Source organism: Carassius carassius, chromosome 9 (genome assembly GCF_963082965.1).
Source record: "Carassius carassius chromosome 9, fCarCar2.1, whole genome shotgun sequence".
Classification (NCBI taxonomy): domain Eukaryota; kingdom Metazoa; phylum Chordata; class Actinopteri; order Cypriniformes; family Cyprinidae; genus Carassius; species Carassius carassius.
Window position 1 is genome coordinate 18,558,696 of NC_081763.1, and position 16,962 is coordinate 18,575,657.

The following is a 16,962-nucleotide window of genomic DNA, read 5'->3' on the forward strand; positions in this document are numbered from 1 at the left end:
GACCTATTACCTTTTTTTCTTTGATAAATAGAACTTTGTATTTCCAGATTACTTTTTAAACAATACCATTTAAAAAAAAAATTGTTTAAGTTCACATTTTAATAAGTTCATTAGTGCAACAAATGAAATGCATGACAAAAACAAATCAATTAGTGAGTTCAAATCTGCAAATATAATATGGTATCTTAATAAATTAACTGTCAAAATAGCATTTCCTAAAATAAATGATCAAAATGTTAAAAATAGCTTTATAGGAACAATATATTACATATATTGTATATATTACATTATAATATATATTACAATATATTACATATTACACTGCAGGGGTGAAGTACCCATTACTACTTTTCAAATATATATAATTAAATAAGATTAAAAAAAACAGCTGAAATCAAAGACCATGACATAAGAAGAAAGATGTTTTCAGTGAATGTTTTATTTAGTTAAATGTCTCATTAACAAATGTACAGAAAAAAGGGTTACAGTCAATGTTTACTCATGGATGCTCAGAACGACTATTAACTTAATGATAAATTAAAATTTCACCTCTGTTAAATATATGTAAAAGGAGTTTGTGCTGCCTTGACAGTGACAATTCACAGTGGGCCTTTGCTCATAAAAAAACAAAAGAAAGATTAAAGAAACAATGATAAGGTGCCTATTACTCATCTATAAAACGCTTGCAATCATGAACTTTTAGAAACAGGGTTAAGGAAGCACTGTAGTACAAAAAAGGAAGCTTTCTTACCCACCTAGTTCCTTTTAAAAACACTCCCCCATTTCACTTTTAAAAGAAGCATAGCTGAAACTTAAATCTCTGGGAATAGAAATAAAACCATAGGTCCTCTTGACAAAGTTTTGGAGGGCCCATACTAAACTCCAGGAGACAACTGAACTGGAAAAGGTTGGCTAAAGTGGCAAGTTGGTTTGAAGAGAACCAAAAGGTCAAGTTTATTATGGCAAAGTTCACAAAAAGCAATATTCTTGCAATTAAAAACCGCCATGCAATTAGGCAGACAACTCATGCTTTAAACGACTGCTACAGTAAAACATGTTCAAATAGTTCAAACAGACCATCTCCAATCCAGTTGTCTTTTAAAGACCAGATTTACTCCTTGACCAGCTGCTTTCTCCTGATTGGACTGAGCGTTTCGATGGGTGCAATAGCAGCCAATCGTATGGCATGCACATTCATGTAGAAGAGTGTACATAAGCAGGGGGGCAAGTTTTAGATTCTTTCTCTAATGACTACAAGCGTGTGTCTCACATGGCTTTCACTTTGATCTGCTTCATTTTCATCTGCTTCTTCTCCAGCTTCTTCTGCTCCCGACGCTGGGCGACTTCCTGAATGAAAGAGCAAGGAGAAAATTCTGTATAGATGCAGACAATGGCACAATAAGAGAAAAGATTTGTTTTTTAGTTCTACAAACACACACCTCTAGGTGGCGCTGTCTATCAGGATCCTCCTCGTTCATGATCTTCTCCTTCTCCGCTCTCTTCTTCTCTTCGCGGCGTGTCTGAGCGGCCTCCTGCCGTTGAGCGTGAGTCTGCTTCAGGAAGTTCTCCTCCACGCGAGCACGGTTTCTATCAGCTTTCTGCTTCCCCTAAACAGCCATATAAAGCTATGCGTTAATCTTCTGTTACTGATTTAACATGTTATGCACGTTGTGCTTGTGCACTAACCTCTCTGTTGAGGCGAAGCTTCTTGAGCTTGTCGATGCTGTAGATCACCATGTTCATCAGAGGCAGCAGACCGTCCATATCTTTGGGAGATGTGTTACCCATCCCAGGCACTGGAAAATACAGCACTGATTAATACACTGATGAAAGAGGAATGTTTCAGTGTCATGCAAGTACAGAGAATCGCCATTTGTGGATTATGAATTTCTCTCACCATTAAATGTAAACAGAAGGGTTTTCTTAGTCTCGGGCAGCTTTAAGGGCTGACCCTCCCTAAAAATAGTTTAGAAACCATTAACATTTATTAACCAGTACAAGCTCCTCCAACATAGTGGAAGAATAAGAACTACTACGAGTACAAGGAGAGAAAAACAAAACGTACTCTTGCATAACTTTTGGACCAGAGAATTGGTCCGAAAAATGGATGGACTCAATCTTGTCGGCATGAGAGGTGAGGTAATGTACCATCTGAAAACAGAAAAATACAAACATTGGGAAGAAGGATAAATATACATTTACAACACTGATTATATATACTATTTCAATTATTTTATTTTTTCTTTTAGATTTTAGAACTTCAGTGTAAACTATTTCAGGTAGTTGGCAAGCCAACATTTTACATTTTTAAGGTTTTAGATTTACTTCAAATAACGAAAATCTTTTTTAATAGTTTTAGTTTCATAAGGGAGTCCATTTTTTTTCTCCAGAGTGACAATAATCTCAATAATTATCTGGGAGACAGGGATGTTCCCCTCTTACCTTGTTGTCCATCACTCCATCCGTGACCTCTCCCATTTCTGATAAAATGGACAGAGATTCAGGGATGCCATATTTTGCCCCTGATTTGGGCTTATCACCACAGAACTCACTCTATACAGAGACCAAGAAAAAAATAAATTAGCACAGAGAAGTTCCCGATGACATTAAAACTACCAAAACAAATAATTAGAGATAGCATCTTTCTATTGCCTCTCAGACTGCACTCAGACACAAACATACAGTGAGACTAGCGCAGTTCAATTCGCAAACAAACAAACTTTATGTGTAATGAATTGCACAAAAAAAATCAAAGAGTTGTTGGTTTCCATCAGTATGACAAAATCAAACCCTTCACTAAAATATTTTCTTTTATATAAAATGTTAACTAACCAGGTCCTGCATCTCTTTCTGCAGCCGTGCCATGGTCTTCCGACTCCCCACGGCAAACACAAACGTGTCCATGTCCTCATCATTCAAAGTCACTTTGACTTGCTGTGGAAAAGGAAGAGTGTTAATACATTTTACGTTACACATCAGTTAATACATCAGTTTGTGTGTGCCCACCACTTGATCACAGACTGGTCTCATCATCCTGGCCAACACATTCAGAAGGTCCTGTCTCTTCAAAAACTGCAATTGACAAAAAAATGACACCATGGTGAATACACGGATATCTATCAAATATTTTTCCTTCTCTGATTCACATAAACACGCTACCTTAAGCTGAATCAACATCCCCTCACAGCACACACGTCCTGAGCACCACAGGTTGTAGATGTGCTCATTCTCCTGGTTCAGTTGCCCCGTACTGGTGGCCTCCTTACTGGTGCCATCATCCCCTAAAAATAAACACACATTTGAGAGTCAGACAAAAACAGGGTCCGAGGAAAGTGAAGAGAGAGGAACACTTACCCACGAGGGCAAAGTTGCTCTCGAGAAGTTCTCTATGGGAATTAAACCAAGCCTGGGCAAGTCTGCTGTTCTTGTTTTTGCCAATTATGTAGTTCATAATATAGGCAAGCAGACCCGTGACCATCAGGATCTCCATGTAGTAACTCTCCCAGCTGTTCTGAAGGTGTGCTGGGACCTGTTACACACATACAAACAGTCATCTAAGCAGGCCAATGAAGTGCCTGTAAAAGCCAAATGCATTTTGTATTTCATTTCTACCTCGCTGTATGTAAGAGTGTCTTTGAGTGAAGAAGGGTTGGTCTTCTTATAGCCCTCAAACTCCTCGTTGTCATACTTGCTGTACATGTCTTCATCCTGTAACATCGATCAGACTGAATTAAGATTAACTTTGACTTGCAGAGAAACAGAAAATTTTCACGTCTTTACCTGTGCATCAGCATCTTCAAACTCATCCTGAGCGTCTTCGTCCTCCACCATGGCCTCGTCTTCATCGTCCTCTATGGGTGAAGATGAGGGGGCTGCTCGTGGGGGCGGCTCTTTCTCCACATCGACTGCTGGGTCCTCGCTGACATCTTCAAACTCAGCGAAGTCATTGTCATCAAACTCAGCGATGTCCTCACCGTCATCAAAGTCATCGTTGTAGCGCCCCCTGGTGTCTGGCAGAGCCAGCAGCAGGGCTGGGAGGAAAAAGACCAGGTGCCTCATGACTCCACCTGCACAAACAGACAATGACAAATTAACTGAACTGAAGAGTCTAATTCTCTCCAAGATGACATAGATTTGCATTCAAAATACGGAGAAAACTGTAATACCATGAAATATTATTACAATTTTGAAAACACTTTGAACAGCATTTATTTTAAATAAAAATTATTTGTAACAATACAAAAGTCTCTGATGTAACTTTTGATAAATTGTATGTGTTCTAGCTGAATATTTTTTTTCTTTCTTGTACTGATCTCAAACATTTGAACCGGAGTGCATACTAGGCTTGGGCGGTAATACAGTAATATGGTATACCGTGGGATCTAAAATATAGGAGACAAGGATTAAATAGAATTTATTTAATGCCTAAAAATGTATGCGTGGTTGTCATCACGTGACAGCGTGGAGGAGAAAGAGAGAGAGGGGGAAAGATGGCGAGCCACGCATCGAGTGACCTGGTTTTGAAAAAGAACACAACTTCTGCAGTTTGGCAGTATTTCGGGTTTCGACCGAGCGAGAAGGGAGAGGCGGTAAATACGGATGAGGCAATTTGCAAATTGTGCAACCAAAAGGTGACAGCGAGAGATGGAAATACCTCGAACCTAAGGTCGCATATACGAAACCACCATCCATTCACTGCTACGACGATGGACCCGAGTTCACTCAGTGCAACAGTTTCAACACCTCCCGATGCAGGACCAACAGCATCTAGGTCCACCGCCAGTACGCAGCCGACGATAATGGGGGCCTTCGGGAAAACAACAAAGTACAAAAGGGACAGTCTCAGTTGGAAAACCTGTACTGATGCAGTGACAAAATACTTGGCGAAGGAAATGGTCTCTTTCCACACAGTGGAAAAAAAGTCCTTTAAGGACATGGTAAAGGTCCTAGATGCCCAGTACGACTTGCCTGGATGGAAACATTTCTCACAAACAGCCATCCCACATTTATATTGTAAAGTTAGAGACAATGTTCAAGTGCTGCTGTCAGCGGCAGACAGTTATTCCTTAACAACTGACATGTGGTCGTCAGTTAACATGACACCATATATGTCCCTGACTGTCCACACTATTACACCTGACTGGAAACTTGAATCCAAATGCCTTCAAACTACGTATTTTCCTGATAGTCATACGGCGGACAACCTTGCTGCTGCGCTTAGAGCTGCACTTCAGGAATGGCAACTTGATGAGAAAAAACTTTCTGCCATAACCACTGACAACGCTGCCAACATTTCTGCCGCGATGCATGACCAGAGGCAAAAAACCGAGCGCGCCCTCGGACTATGCCGTAATATTGTCGGGGGCCTTTTCACACAGCTGGCAACGTAAGCATGAACTCCACAAGAAGCAAGTCGAATTGGGACTCCCAAAACATAGTCTCATAACGGTAAGCATAAAGCGTGCAGAGAGTTCCTCAGGGGCAGGGGCTCAAATATAAAAAAGGGGCATATATATATGCTTTGCATCACATAAATAAATTATATTTAAAAGTAGGCTATATTAAAATAGAAAACCATTTTTTTTTTTATTGTAAATTTTTTCTGTATTTTTTATCAAATAAATGCAGGCTTGATGCGCATAAGGGACTTATTAAAAAAAATGTGCATGCAAATTTGACTAAATGGAATAATATACATTAATGGACTTATTTATTTATGCATTCATTCGTTTATTTAGACCTATTTATTCATTCATTTGTTTATTTAGGCCAATTAATTCATTAATTCGTTAAAAATTCTAACAAAACTGGAGGCCAAATATGAATCCGATTCAGTGCGCAAAATAATGCGAAAATGCACTTTCCTCGACCCTCGTTACCGTGGAGGATATGAGACGGATGACAACGCATTGGCTGAGACCAAGGCTGAATTACAGGCTGAGATCGTGAGCTTAGAGGCAGCAGGTCCAGTGGCCATCAGAGTGGAAGAGGGAGAGGCACAACCCGAACCCTCACGAAAAAAGATGACTCTGGGAAGTATGCTGCAAAAAAAAGCCGATGCAATGGCAGGTCCCGTCGGCATCGGCACTGTAGAAGACCGAGTCGGAGCTGAAATAACAGCCTACTGTTTGGAGCCAGTTACCCAAGGAGACAAGGACCCACTTCTCTGGTGGAAAAATGCTGCCGGGCGTTTTCCCAGATGTCGCGAGTGGCACGAGAGTACCTGTGCGTCTGTGCCACAAGCACACCATCAGAGCGGGTTTTCAGCACCGCAGGTAAAGTTGTCGGTCCACAACGTGCCCTGTTAAAGCCGGACAAAGTAAACATGCTGGTTTTTCTAGCGAAATTCGTTCGTACCATTCGTTCCTATTCACACTGTTGATTTTTATTTAATTGATTCAGGTATTTTTATTTGGTTTTCGTTAAAAACAATATTGGAAAAAAAATAATGGAAAGAAAAAGTTTTTATTTAGGCCTAATGCTTTGCAATAATTTTTAATATGGATGTTTATGTTAATTCAACTCGGGTTGACTGTTGTGGGTCTATTTGCACTTTTTTATAAGCTGCTCTTTGTTATTAAAAGTTGTTAGGGCGGTCTGATTTAATTCAATTGATTTGTGTGTGCATCTCTGCGCGAAAAGTATTCTGGATGTTTATGTTCATTTAATTCTGTTTGACTCTTGTATTTGCACTTTTTATAAACTGCTATTTGTTACTGATAAAAGTTGTTAATATTGTTGTGCATGTTATTTTGTTATTGTTTCAGTATTAGTGTTTGGTATTCAGTTTCTGAACAGTTTAGGCACAAGCCAACAGTTTGGTGACGCTGTCTGAGCCTTACGTCATATTTTTTTTTAATTATTCATGGTAATACATACGGTAATATATACGGTATCGATTACCGAGGTAAAATAGGGAGGAGGTTTGACGGTATCAAAATTTGGATACCGCCCAAGCCTAGTGCATACCCTAAAGTCATATTTGTTAGTATACTGGCTAACACGAATGTTGATGGTGTAAACCAGGGGCCTGTACCATGATGGTAGCTGAACAAATTCAGAGTTACAGGATTAGTTGACAAAACCAAACCTCTCCAATCCGGCTTTGTTGACGCTGATCATCAACTTTCTTTGTCAAATCAGGCTTTAATCCTGAGTTTGTGGAGCGCGTGCACATGAATGTGTGACATCACTGGTGAACAGCCAATCACAAGCCTTGCAACACAAAGCAAGTCTGATTTACTTCTCGCGAGAGACCCAGCGAGATGCAAAACTAAAGGTTAAAGGTTTTGCTAAAGGTTAAGAGATTGAAGAATATGACATTTAAACATATGAAAAATGGAGGAGGACTAATAAAATAAATTATCTTGCTCTATCAGTGCAGTGACAAGTGAAACTTGTTAACTTAGTTTATACATTTAAAAAATATATAGCGATAGAGACTAGGGGAAGTCGTGGCCTAATGGTTAGAGAGTCGGACTCCCAATCGAAAGGTTGTGAGTTCAAGTCCCGGGCTGGCATGTACAGTTCTCTCTCCACCTTCAATACCACGACTTAGGTGCCCTTGAGCAAGGCACTGAACCCCCAACTGCTCCCCGGGTGCCGCAGCATAAATGGCTGCCCACTGCTCCGGGTGTGTGCTCACAGTGTGTGTGTGTGTGCATTTCGGATGGGTTAAATGCAGAGCACAAATTCTGAGTATGGGTCACCATACTTGGCTGAATGTCATGTCACTTTCACTTTTTCACTAACATGTAAGGTCAGATTTTTTATTTTTTAAATAGTAAATAGTTACTTCTCTCACATCTGATTGGTCCACCTTCAGTTTGAGATCTCTAACCCAGAGCATAACCTGCCCCGGAGCAGGTTAGCCGTGGAGTATAAGTTACTATGGCAATGAATGCCGCTAAAAGCCAAGCCATTTACGTGATACCAGAGCTCGTCTACGGAGAGTCTTCCCACTCCCTATTAAGTCCTATTGTACCAAAATTTGGTTGCAGTACCACCAGAGTTCCACGGGAGGAGGGGGGTGGGGGGTCGCCATGAGTGCAAAATGAATGGGAGTAAATGGGGCTAGATGGCTAAATTTTGTCCCTTTCACCCGATTGCCGTTGAGAAATCTCAGATCTGATTGTAGGTTTTGCAAGTTCAACATGGGTTATAGGTCGAAAGTTGTATGTACGAGTACTTATGTCCTTTCGATTTCTTACAGGTTGAGTTGTTGCTGCCCATAACACGTTAGCATTCTGCTAATGAATGTGAATCTGTATGACGTCATTGACATTTTAAAAGACTTTTTAAAGCAAATAAGTGACTCTAAAAAACACCCAGCAATGTGTAATTTCTTTGCATCTCCTTTCGAATACAACATTCAAATTACTTGACAAAAAATTATATCTTGGGAAAAGTGGATTTTGAGGGATATACCGCCATTGACCTTCATTCATTCTGCACTCGTCCTGTGAGTGCCCTCGTATGGAATCAGAGTGGAACTGCAACCAGTTCAGAAGCCAGAAGTGTAGTGAGAGTGAAACTTCTCGCCATATTAGACATTCTCTGGTGTTACCTAAAACCCAGGATTGTTGAAAACTAACCTGAAACTTACCTGGCTAGCCAGCTAATCTAGCTTCATGGTACAGGCCCCAGTGGTGTTAAACTCAATTCCTGGAGGAGGGTTTAGTTCCAACCCTGCTCCAGCATACATACTATTTAGATTTCAAATATGCCTGAAAGACTTGATTAACTGGATCGGATGCGTTTAATTAGGGTTAAATCTAAAGGGAACATCCCTCCAGGAATTGACTTTGACACAACACAGAGTAAATGTTTGACAATAGCATGACTAATGACTAAATACGTAGGTGATAAGCAGCCCTATGCATTATTTGGTGTATAATCAAAAACATTCACTATAGTACATGCCTATACTACTTTATGCTCCAGTCAACTGTAGTACAGACAAACAACTTAACTGTCTGGTATTCTCATATAAAACCAAGAACTAATGTTTACTCTGCAAACCAGTAAAGCCTAAAAACACTCTTTCCTGGCATTTCTATTTAGGTTCACTCTTTTCAATAGTGGAACAGCAACAGGTGAAAGAGAAAAGGAGGAGGTCATGAAGTCTTTTCAGAGTCTGATCACGAGAGCCTAAGCCCTTCAGATGTTCACTGAAATGACTGCCTTCTAATTAGCTGAATGTCTTTATTAATCACATGGCCATATACTTAGCTGATTTGCTCTTATCCTGTGGACAATGCAAGTATGAGACAGGCTAATTCACTTAGACACACATTAAGTAAAATACTTCATTTTATTACACATAATACATCCAGTTCCACTTTTCATGTGCATCAGTTGAAAAAAAATAATAATTAAAAGAAATTTACACTTGAAATCAGTGCTAATTAATGGGTTAAATCAGAATCAGCAAATCGGAAATCTTTTTCATAAATGGGTATTTGCCATCTGAAGCCAAATATTTTGGAACATAATACATCTGAGGGCACATATCTTGACATTTTTATAGTCATCCATACATGCTAAATATTTCAACTTTACTATTAGTAAAGCCTTACAGCCATATTAATAAAATCAAGTCATATTTGACTCATATCTGGTGGAACATTCCTGTATTTAGGCCCAAAATACAAAATACTGATGAAAAGATTCAAGATACAAGATTCGAATGATAACATGATAAACGAAAACTATCAGATGTTACAAATAAAAAAAACTGAGGAATTTATTATAATGACTTTTTGGGCCGCACATCTTTTGAATTACAGGGCTCTTCCCCTGTTAATTTCTGTCCCTTGTTCTTATACAATATAATATAGAATAATAACAGTAGATTAAGCATCTAATCCAGTGTGCGTAAATCCTGACAGGACAGAGAGTGAAGCAGATGGCTCATACTTTAACACTCATTAGATGCAGCTCGTAATGTCACACAGCAGTTACAACCGGATGTTAGTTTATACTCCACGTTACGAGGCTGATAATTGAATTACTACTCGAAACAGCTAACGTTAACCGTAAAGTCAGAGAGACGTGATTGTTGTTAGACCCGGTTTATCCTGTAATCTCGGAAAAGACTCGTCGTGCAAGCGAAAGTGCCTCGCTAAACTAAAACTTTATTGTTACACTACTATGAAACAAAGCACACAGATGTTTCGTGCGAGTCGTGTCAGGCAAATCAAACAAATCGCCAATTTGACGTAGAGTTACCGTCCTATCCACCCCAACCCCCCATAAATCCTGTTCCCATACAGTCACACTCAGCACTGATGATAGCTAGCTAACTTAGCTCGCTAACTGCGGCCACTACACCGTCAACCATAGAAAACCCCATTTCTGCGTCGATCATTTTACCTCACTGCTTTAATACAAGTCAACGATAACGTCAAAAATCACGTAGACGTACCTTTAAATATCGGTGGCTAACAGTGTGTGACAGCAGCTGTACCCCTCACAGGATGGTCATCTGACCTGTTCTACCCACAATGCTGTGCGAACCCTGACAATAAGAAAAGATCGGGGCGTTTATGGCGCTCTGATAAATGATTAACCCTTTATTATAAAACCGCGGTTGAAGTAACTTACTGTTATTACTCTAATATGCGTGATAGCCATATTTAGATATCGCAGTTAGCTTATTGTTTAAATAATAAAATAAATATAAATGTTATATTTAAATAAAATATTTTTAATTAAATATACATATAATATATATTATACATGTATGCAATACAATTATTTATACAATTTATTATATTTAAATTATAACATTCAAATATACAGTTTTTTATAATAATGTTTTTTATATATTTTAAACATGAGATATTTTTACGTTGTTTGTGAAAAAGCATGGTTAATTCATGTCATATAGAGTAATTACAAGAAACAATATTTATTAATACTGAAAACTGTATAAACGCTGATACTCCCAGATGCCAATGTAAACAAATACTACATTTCTAACGACTCGGCACAACGTTTGAACTTGATTTTTTTTTTAGGTTGTTTGTTATGTTTTTTTCTCCATTCCGGACATCCATATTTATTAATGACCCTTGTTTTACATTTTTTTTCTTACAATGAGTTCTGAAATCTGTTCTTTATCTTACGTTTTCAAGACTGATGTGGCTGATTATTTTTATTTTATTTTATTTTTTACTACTATTATTTATTTACATCTTGAGCCACATTTGATATTTATTGGGTCATGTGATGCTAAAGTAAACTAACGTTAATCAAGTAACGTTAGCAACCTGTTTTTATAACCTGTTTATAACCAGTCTATGGTAGCAACAGAGATCTAAAAATAACCTCAGCGCTCAGCCCCCATCTCCAATCAAGGACTTTTATTTTGAAGCACACGCACATCCTCAGACTAAATGCGCCGTTGAGCGGTCGGGCCTGATTAGGGCTTTCTAAAGTTAGAATTAAAACCGTTGGGACTGACCAAAACATGGGCGTTTAGCGACAGACAGTCTTAATTATTGGATGGATGTCTGTGAGCTTCACTGAGTAGGTTTTTTTGTCGTCGCAGAGCGCCCTCTTCGTTTTCACGGCCGCTGCGGAGGGGATTGTTATGACATTATTCTCTTTGTCTCGCGCTGCACGAACCCGAGATCGTCTTTCCTGCTGAAAGAGCCCTTTTTTGGCGATCGGTGAAAATCTAGGTATTCTTAACGAGCCAATTCTATCTGGTTCTCATCGATCCGATCGAGGGATTTAAACATGTCGTTGCACGGTAAACGAAAAGAGATCTACAAATACGAGGCGCCATGGACGGTGTATGCCATGAACTGGAGCGTCAGACCAGACAAGCGCTTTCGGCTGGCGCTCGGCAGCTTCGTCGAGGAATACAACAACAAGGTAAACGGCTGTGCGACTTTGTTTCGTGTTCCTCTGCCTGCTGTCAACCTACCATATAAAGAAGTATGCTTGAAAATGTAAAGTAACATGTTAGATGCAGATGAAAAGAGTAATAAGAGTGTTGGTAAAACACAAATGTGTAACTCTGTAAGTGTGGTTCTGTATTATTTGTGGATTATAGTTTGACAGCTGTCAGAAAGTCATCATCTTTATGGATCCAGTAGATGGACATTGTTACATCAGCTGTTTGTTTGTGATGTTCAGGTCCAGTTGGTGGGTCTCGAGGAGGAGAGCTCAGAGTTTGTATGCAGGAACACCTTCGATCATCCGTACCCCACCACCAAGATCATGTGGATCCCTGACACCAAGGGCGTCTATCCGGACCTGCTGGCCACCAGTGGAGACTACCTGCGCATTTGGAGGGTAAGTACACTTTCTGTTGCGCATCAGACTGTATTCAACACGAGTTCTTGGTCTCACTATGAACATTTGTTGGTGCATTCCAAAAAAAATCTAAATGAAATCAGTTTTATTAAAACTTAATACCTTTATAAAATACTGTTCCTCTGATGCGGTTTTCCTTTTACACTCATGTCACTTGTTAAAGGCGCAATATGTAATTTTTCTGCTTTAAAAATAGCAGATATCACTGTATCTATGTTATATATATTTTTTTGTTGTGTACTTACATTATCCCGACAGTTTCCACGAACTTTCAAATCCGTAGAAAATTATAGTTTAATTAGAAGACACGGCACGTTTCTTTATTTTCGTTTTGTCGCCCGTCTATGGCGTCATATAAACTTTGACCCCTCTAGTTTATCTAACTTCCTGCGGAACCGCCAAATACAAAGGTGAACAGAAGCAAAGACGAGACGAAGAAGAAAAAGTAGTAGCTAGCCTTGATCGAGACTATTATATTTTATATTTATATTGTTTATATTCGTATTTATACCTCAATTTGATTATACCTCAATCAAATATGGATCATGATTATGCTTTGCCTGCACGTTCTGTGAAGCGCAAACGTACGGGTGAAATAAATGACCTGAGAAGGTTTTGGGACGAAGAAGAACCGAGACACGGGTAAATATTGGAGTTGCATTTCCAAGATAGAGAGAGCTTCGTGACAAGCTGAAACTACAGAGAGATGCTTGAATTCTAATAAACAGGTATGCATCCATTCAGCTAACTATATCTATCCGTATATTTTGTGAAACGATGATGTCTTGTGTAAAACGCAGACGGACTAGCTCTCATGTAGAGTATAATGGCGCTTTTCCATTACCAGTACCAGCTCGACTCGCCTCGGCTCGGCTCGCTTTTCGCTCCGTTTTCCATTGCAGATAATACCTCCACAATAGTACCTGGTTGTCATAGCGACGCTGCAGGAAACTGCCGTGACGTAATCTTCGTAATCTTCTCCTCGTTTGACCACGGCGTATTCTTCCGAGTTGCCATAATATGTAATGGATTGGATATATCACGCAGTCTCTGGCCAAACTTTTTAAAAATGGCGGGGTTATTCTGGATACTATCTGGATACTATTGCTGGCGCGTGTAATGATGACGCAGTGAATAGTGATGATTCTTTCTGACCAATCAGCAGTCTGCTGTGTTTTCACGTCACATTATAGTATCGCCTCAGCTCACTTGGAACCTCGCCGGAGGTGGTATGAAAAAAAGTACCTGGAAGCCGGTACAGGTACAACTTTTACACAGTGGAAAACCAAACTGAGCGGAGTCGAGGCGAGCCGAGGCGAGCTGGTACTGTGTAGTGGAAAAGCGCCATAATGTAAATCTACATGTGTTCTATATCTAGCTGGATAAAGTAGCTTCAAATGCAGTTCACTATCTTGTTCGATATCATAGTATAAACGTAGCCTAATTATAATTATTAATGAAAGGCAACCGTGTTTTTTTAACATATATTACTACTAGCTAGATGGAATATTGATTTGATAGGGGTCTGATAATTCATATATCTCTCCGTTCGAAAATACGTGATTGTCAAAATACTAAGGCCGGTGACACACTGGCTGCGTCGCGTCTCTGCTGCGTGCCAGAAGCGCGGCGCGCTGCTGCTGCTGCTGTAGGTGACATAGAGGGAGACCGCCGACAGACCAGGCTCTTGTCTTCATGACAACAATATCTATACTTCATGTTGAACATAAATATAAAGCCTACTGAAAAAGGACACCGTCAACAGTATTGACGGCAAAATAGACTGTTTGACAGGTGCAATATTTGAAAATCGATAATTATTTATTTATTTTTTAAATTACATTTGTATCTGAATTTATGTCAACCTATAGACTTTCAAACATCAAAATGTCATGAATTAATTTGTATTTGTGTACAAAATTACATATAAACATATTTTCCTATTATATTTTGCCTGGAAACGCTTCCAACACGCGTGCGTGTCGCGTGAAAAATAGGCGTCGGTTCTATTTCTAGCATGCACACGTTTTCCGCGCGACTCGAGCCGCAGGTAGTCTGCAAGCTCTAACCTATTAACATGGGATCCGAATTAAAAACTGACACGCCACGCGGCTGAGACGCTTGCGCCACCCATCCAGTGTGTCGCCGGCCTCAGTTAAAATGAGTGAGGAATGTGGGGAGCGACAGAGCGCGTGTTCCAATGAACAACAACTCCCATGAGCCTACGCTGAATCCATCTGTAACTGATTCCTGATGAAATGTCTCTTAACAATAGTTCAAAATAAGACCAGAAATATGTGTTTTTAAGAAAGTTAATGGTGTAAATTTTGATGTAACTTTAAATGATAGGGACTCTCTAGCTTAAATACTGTAACAGAACTGTAAACATGCATATTCAGTAAATATAAATGGAGTAAGTGAACTGGATTTATCTTGTTTTCAGGTGAATGACACAGAGACCCGTCTGGAGTGTCTCCTGAATAATAACAAGAACTCTGATTTCTGTGCACCTCTGACCTCTTTTGACTGGAATGAAGTGGACCCCAATCTTCTGGGTGAGAGCCCATGTAGTCAGCCTGTTTGTGTGGCAGTGTTGGGATTTGTTAACTAAAGCTATTTAAAGCTATTTTGTTAATTGGAATAAAGCTAAAATAAATATAGAAAAAAAAAACTAATTTGCTTTAAATGTTAAATAAATAACTGATAATACAAAAAAAATGCTAAAATAACACTTGTTTAGAAGGAAAATTTATGTTTTATTCATTTGTATGTTTGGCTCTCAAAAGATCATCAGGGTTTCATGTATGTGTATTTTCTGTTTTTCAGGCACTTCTAGCATTGATACCACTTGCACGATCTGGGGTTTAGAGACAGGACAGGTCCTGGGAAGGATAAACCTGGTGTCAGGCCATGTCAAAACACAGCTAATTGCTCATGACAAGGAGGTAAAGAAAAACTCACCATAGTACTTCAGATTTGTGTAGCTTGTAAAGTTCTCTGTAAAAATGAATTTTTTTAATTGGCTTTCAGGTGTATGACATCGCATTCAGCCGTGCGGGTGGTGGTCGGGATATGTTTGCATCTGTGGGAGCAGACGGATCCGTGCGCATGTTTGATCTGCGGCACCTGGAGCACAGCACCATCATCTACGAGGACCCTCAACATCACCCGCTGCTGCGCCTGTGCTGGAACAAACAGGACCCCAACTACCTGGCCACTATGGCCATGGATGGCATGGAGGTCTCTCTTTTAGTTCCTTTTACTGTTTTAGCATATTTGTCCTCATCCTTCTTCATGTCCCTCACCTTTGGATATCTGATATTGTTTTATTTTTGTCAGGTGGTGATTCTGGATGTGCGTGTGCCGTGCACACCAGTGGCTCGTCTAAATAATCATCGTGCCTGTGTGAACGGCATTGCATGGGCACCCCACTCCTCTTGTCACATATGTACAGCAGGTTAGAAACCAGCCCGGTTAAATACACACACAACGAAAAATGTTTGTGTGTGTGTATATTATATATATGTGTGTGTGTGTGTGTGTGTACCGTATTTTCCGGACTATAAGTCGCACTTTTTTTCATAGTTTGGCTGGTCCTGCGACTTATAGTCAGGTGCGACTTATTTATCAAAATTAATTTGACATGAACCAAGAGAAATTAACTAACAGAAAACATTACCGTCTACAGCCGCGAGAGGGCGCTCTATGCTGCCAGAGATGCTGCTCAGTGCTCCTGTAGTCTACACTGAGCAGCATAGAGCGCCCTCTCGCGGCTGTAGACTGTAATGTTTTCTCTTGGTTCTAAATAAATGCGACTTATAGTCCGACTTATGTTTTTTTTCCTCGTCACGACGTATTTTTGGACTGATGCGACTAATACTCAGGTGCGACTTATAGTCCGAAAAATACAGTGTGTGTGTGTGTGTGTATATGTATATATATATATATATATATGTGTGTGTGTGTGTGTGTGTGTATATATATGTGTGTGTATGTATGTGTGTGTGTATATATATGTGTGTGTATGTATGTGTGTGTATATATATGTGTGTGTATGTATGTGTGTGTATATATATGTGTGTGTATGTATATGTATGTATATATATATATGTGTGTATGTATATGTGTGTGTGTATGTATATGTATGTATGTATGTATATATGTGTGTGTGTGTATGTATATGTATGTGTATATATATATGTTTATATATGTATATGTATGTATATATTAGAGATCGACCGATATGGGTTTTTCTATAGCCGATGTTTAGAGGTCAGGGTCAGCCGATGGCTGATATGTGCTGCCGATTTTTAGGGCCGATATCTTGAAGTTTTCCGCTTCATTTGCATGCTAAAATGAAACACTGTTATCATGATTTATTGAGCACTGACTTGAACCATTGTGCACTGCACGGTATTAAAATAAAACATTTATCCAAAGTTAACCAAACAAATCAATAAACTGACCAAGTATTAAATATATAAAACAGGTTTTATATATATATATATATGTGTATATGTATGTGTGTGTCAATCATTTACATAAAAGTTTTAGAGCATTTATCAAGTAGAATTTTTCAAGTTTGTTGGAACATAAATGTAAACTTAAATGTACATTTAAATAAATACAATTTTA

The 16,962-nt window shown here is 39.2% G+C and overlaps 2 protein-coding genes across 3 annotated transcripts in view; one reads left to right on the forward strand and one right to left on the reverse strand.

Moving 5' to 3' along the window:
• Positions 1-421: 421 nt before the first annotated feature.
• On the reverse strand, positions 422-10,534 carry ccdc47 (coiled-coil domain containing 47). Its single transcript, XM_059558114.1, has 13 exons — positions 10,427-10,534; positions 3,781-4,067; positions 3,613-3,708; positions 3,355-3,529; positions 3,160-3,281; positions 3,007-3,072; positions 2,833-2,934; positions 2,443-2,553; positions 2,066-2,151; positions 1,898-1,956; positions 1,687-1,796; positions 1,440-1,607; positions 422-1,347 (listed from the first exon to the last, which is right to left on the reverse strand). The coding sequence occupies exons 2-13, from the start codon at positions 4,057-4,059 to the stop codon at positions 1,267-1,269; spliced, it is 1,455 nt and encodes a 484-aa protein (XP_059414097.1). The 5' UTR covers positions 4,060-4,067; positions 10,427-10,534; the 3' UTR covers positions 422-1,266.
• An 834-nt stretch (positions 10,535-11,368) lies between these two features.
• Positions 11,369-16,962, forward strand: part of dcaf7 (ddb1 and cul4 associated factor 7) — a 10,458-nt gene continuing 4,864 nt past the window's right edge. The window contains exons 1-6 of one of the 2 annotated variants that reach the window (XM_059558115.1): positions 11,369-11,883; positions 12,148-12,306; positions 14,771-14,882; positions 15,154-15,272; positions 15,358-15,567; positions 15,667-15,783. In XM_059558115.1, coding sequence (XP_059414098.1) covers positions 11,746-11,883; positions 12,148-12,306; positions 14,771-14,882; positions 15,154-15,272; positions 15,358-15,567; positions 15,667-15,783 — 855 coding nt within the window. In that variant the 5' untranslated portion in view covers positions 11,369-11,745. Of the gene's footprint in view, positions 11,884-12,147; positions 12,307-14,770; positions 14,883-15,153; positions 15,273-15,357; positions 15,568-15,666; positions 15,785-16,962 lie in introns of both variants that reach the window. The other variant, XM_059558116.1, reaches the window with a different exon arrangement.

Coding starts and splice junctions, on each gene's coding strand:
- ccdc47 (XM_059558114.1), bottom strand. CDS start 4,059: ATGAGGCACCTGGTCTTTTTCCTCCCAGCCCTGCTGCTGGCTCTGCCA. Junction 2,152..2,442: donor ATGGAGTGATGGACAACAAG/GTAAGAGGGGAA, acceptor TTCTGTTTTCAG/ATGGTACATTACCTCACCTC. Junction 1,608..1,686: donor AGCTTCGCCTCAACAGAGAG/GTTAGTGCACAA, acceptor ATGGCTGTTTAG/GGGAAGCAGAAAGCTGATAG.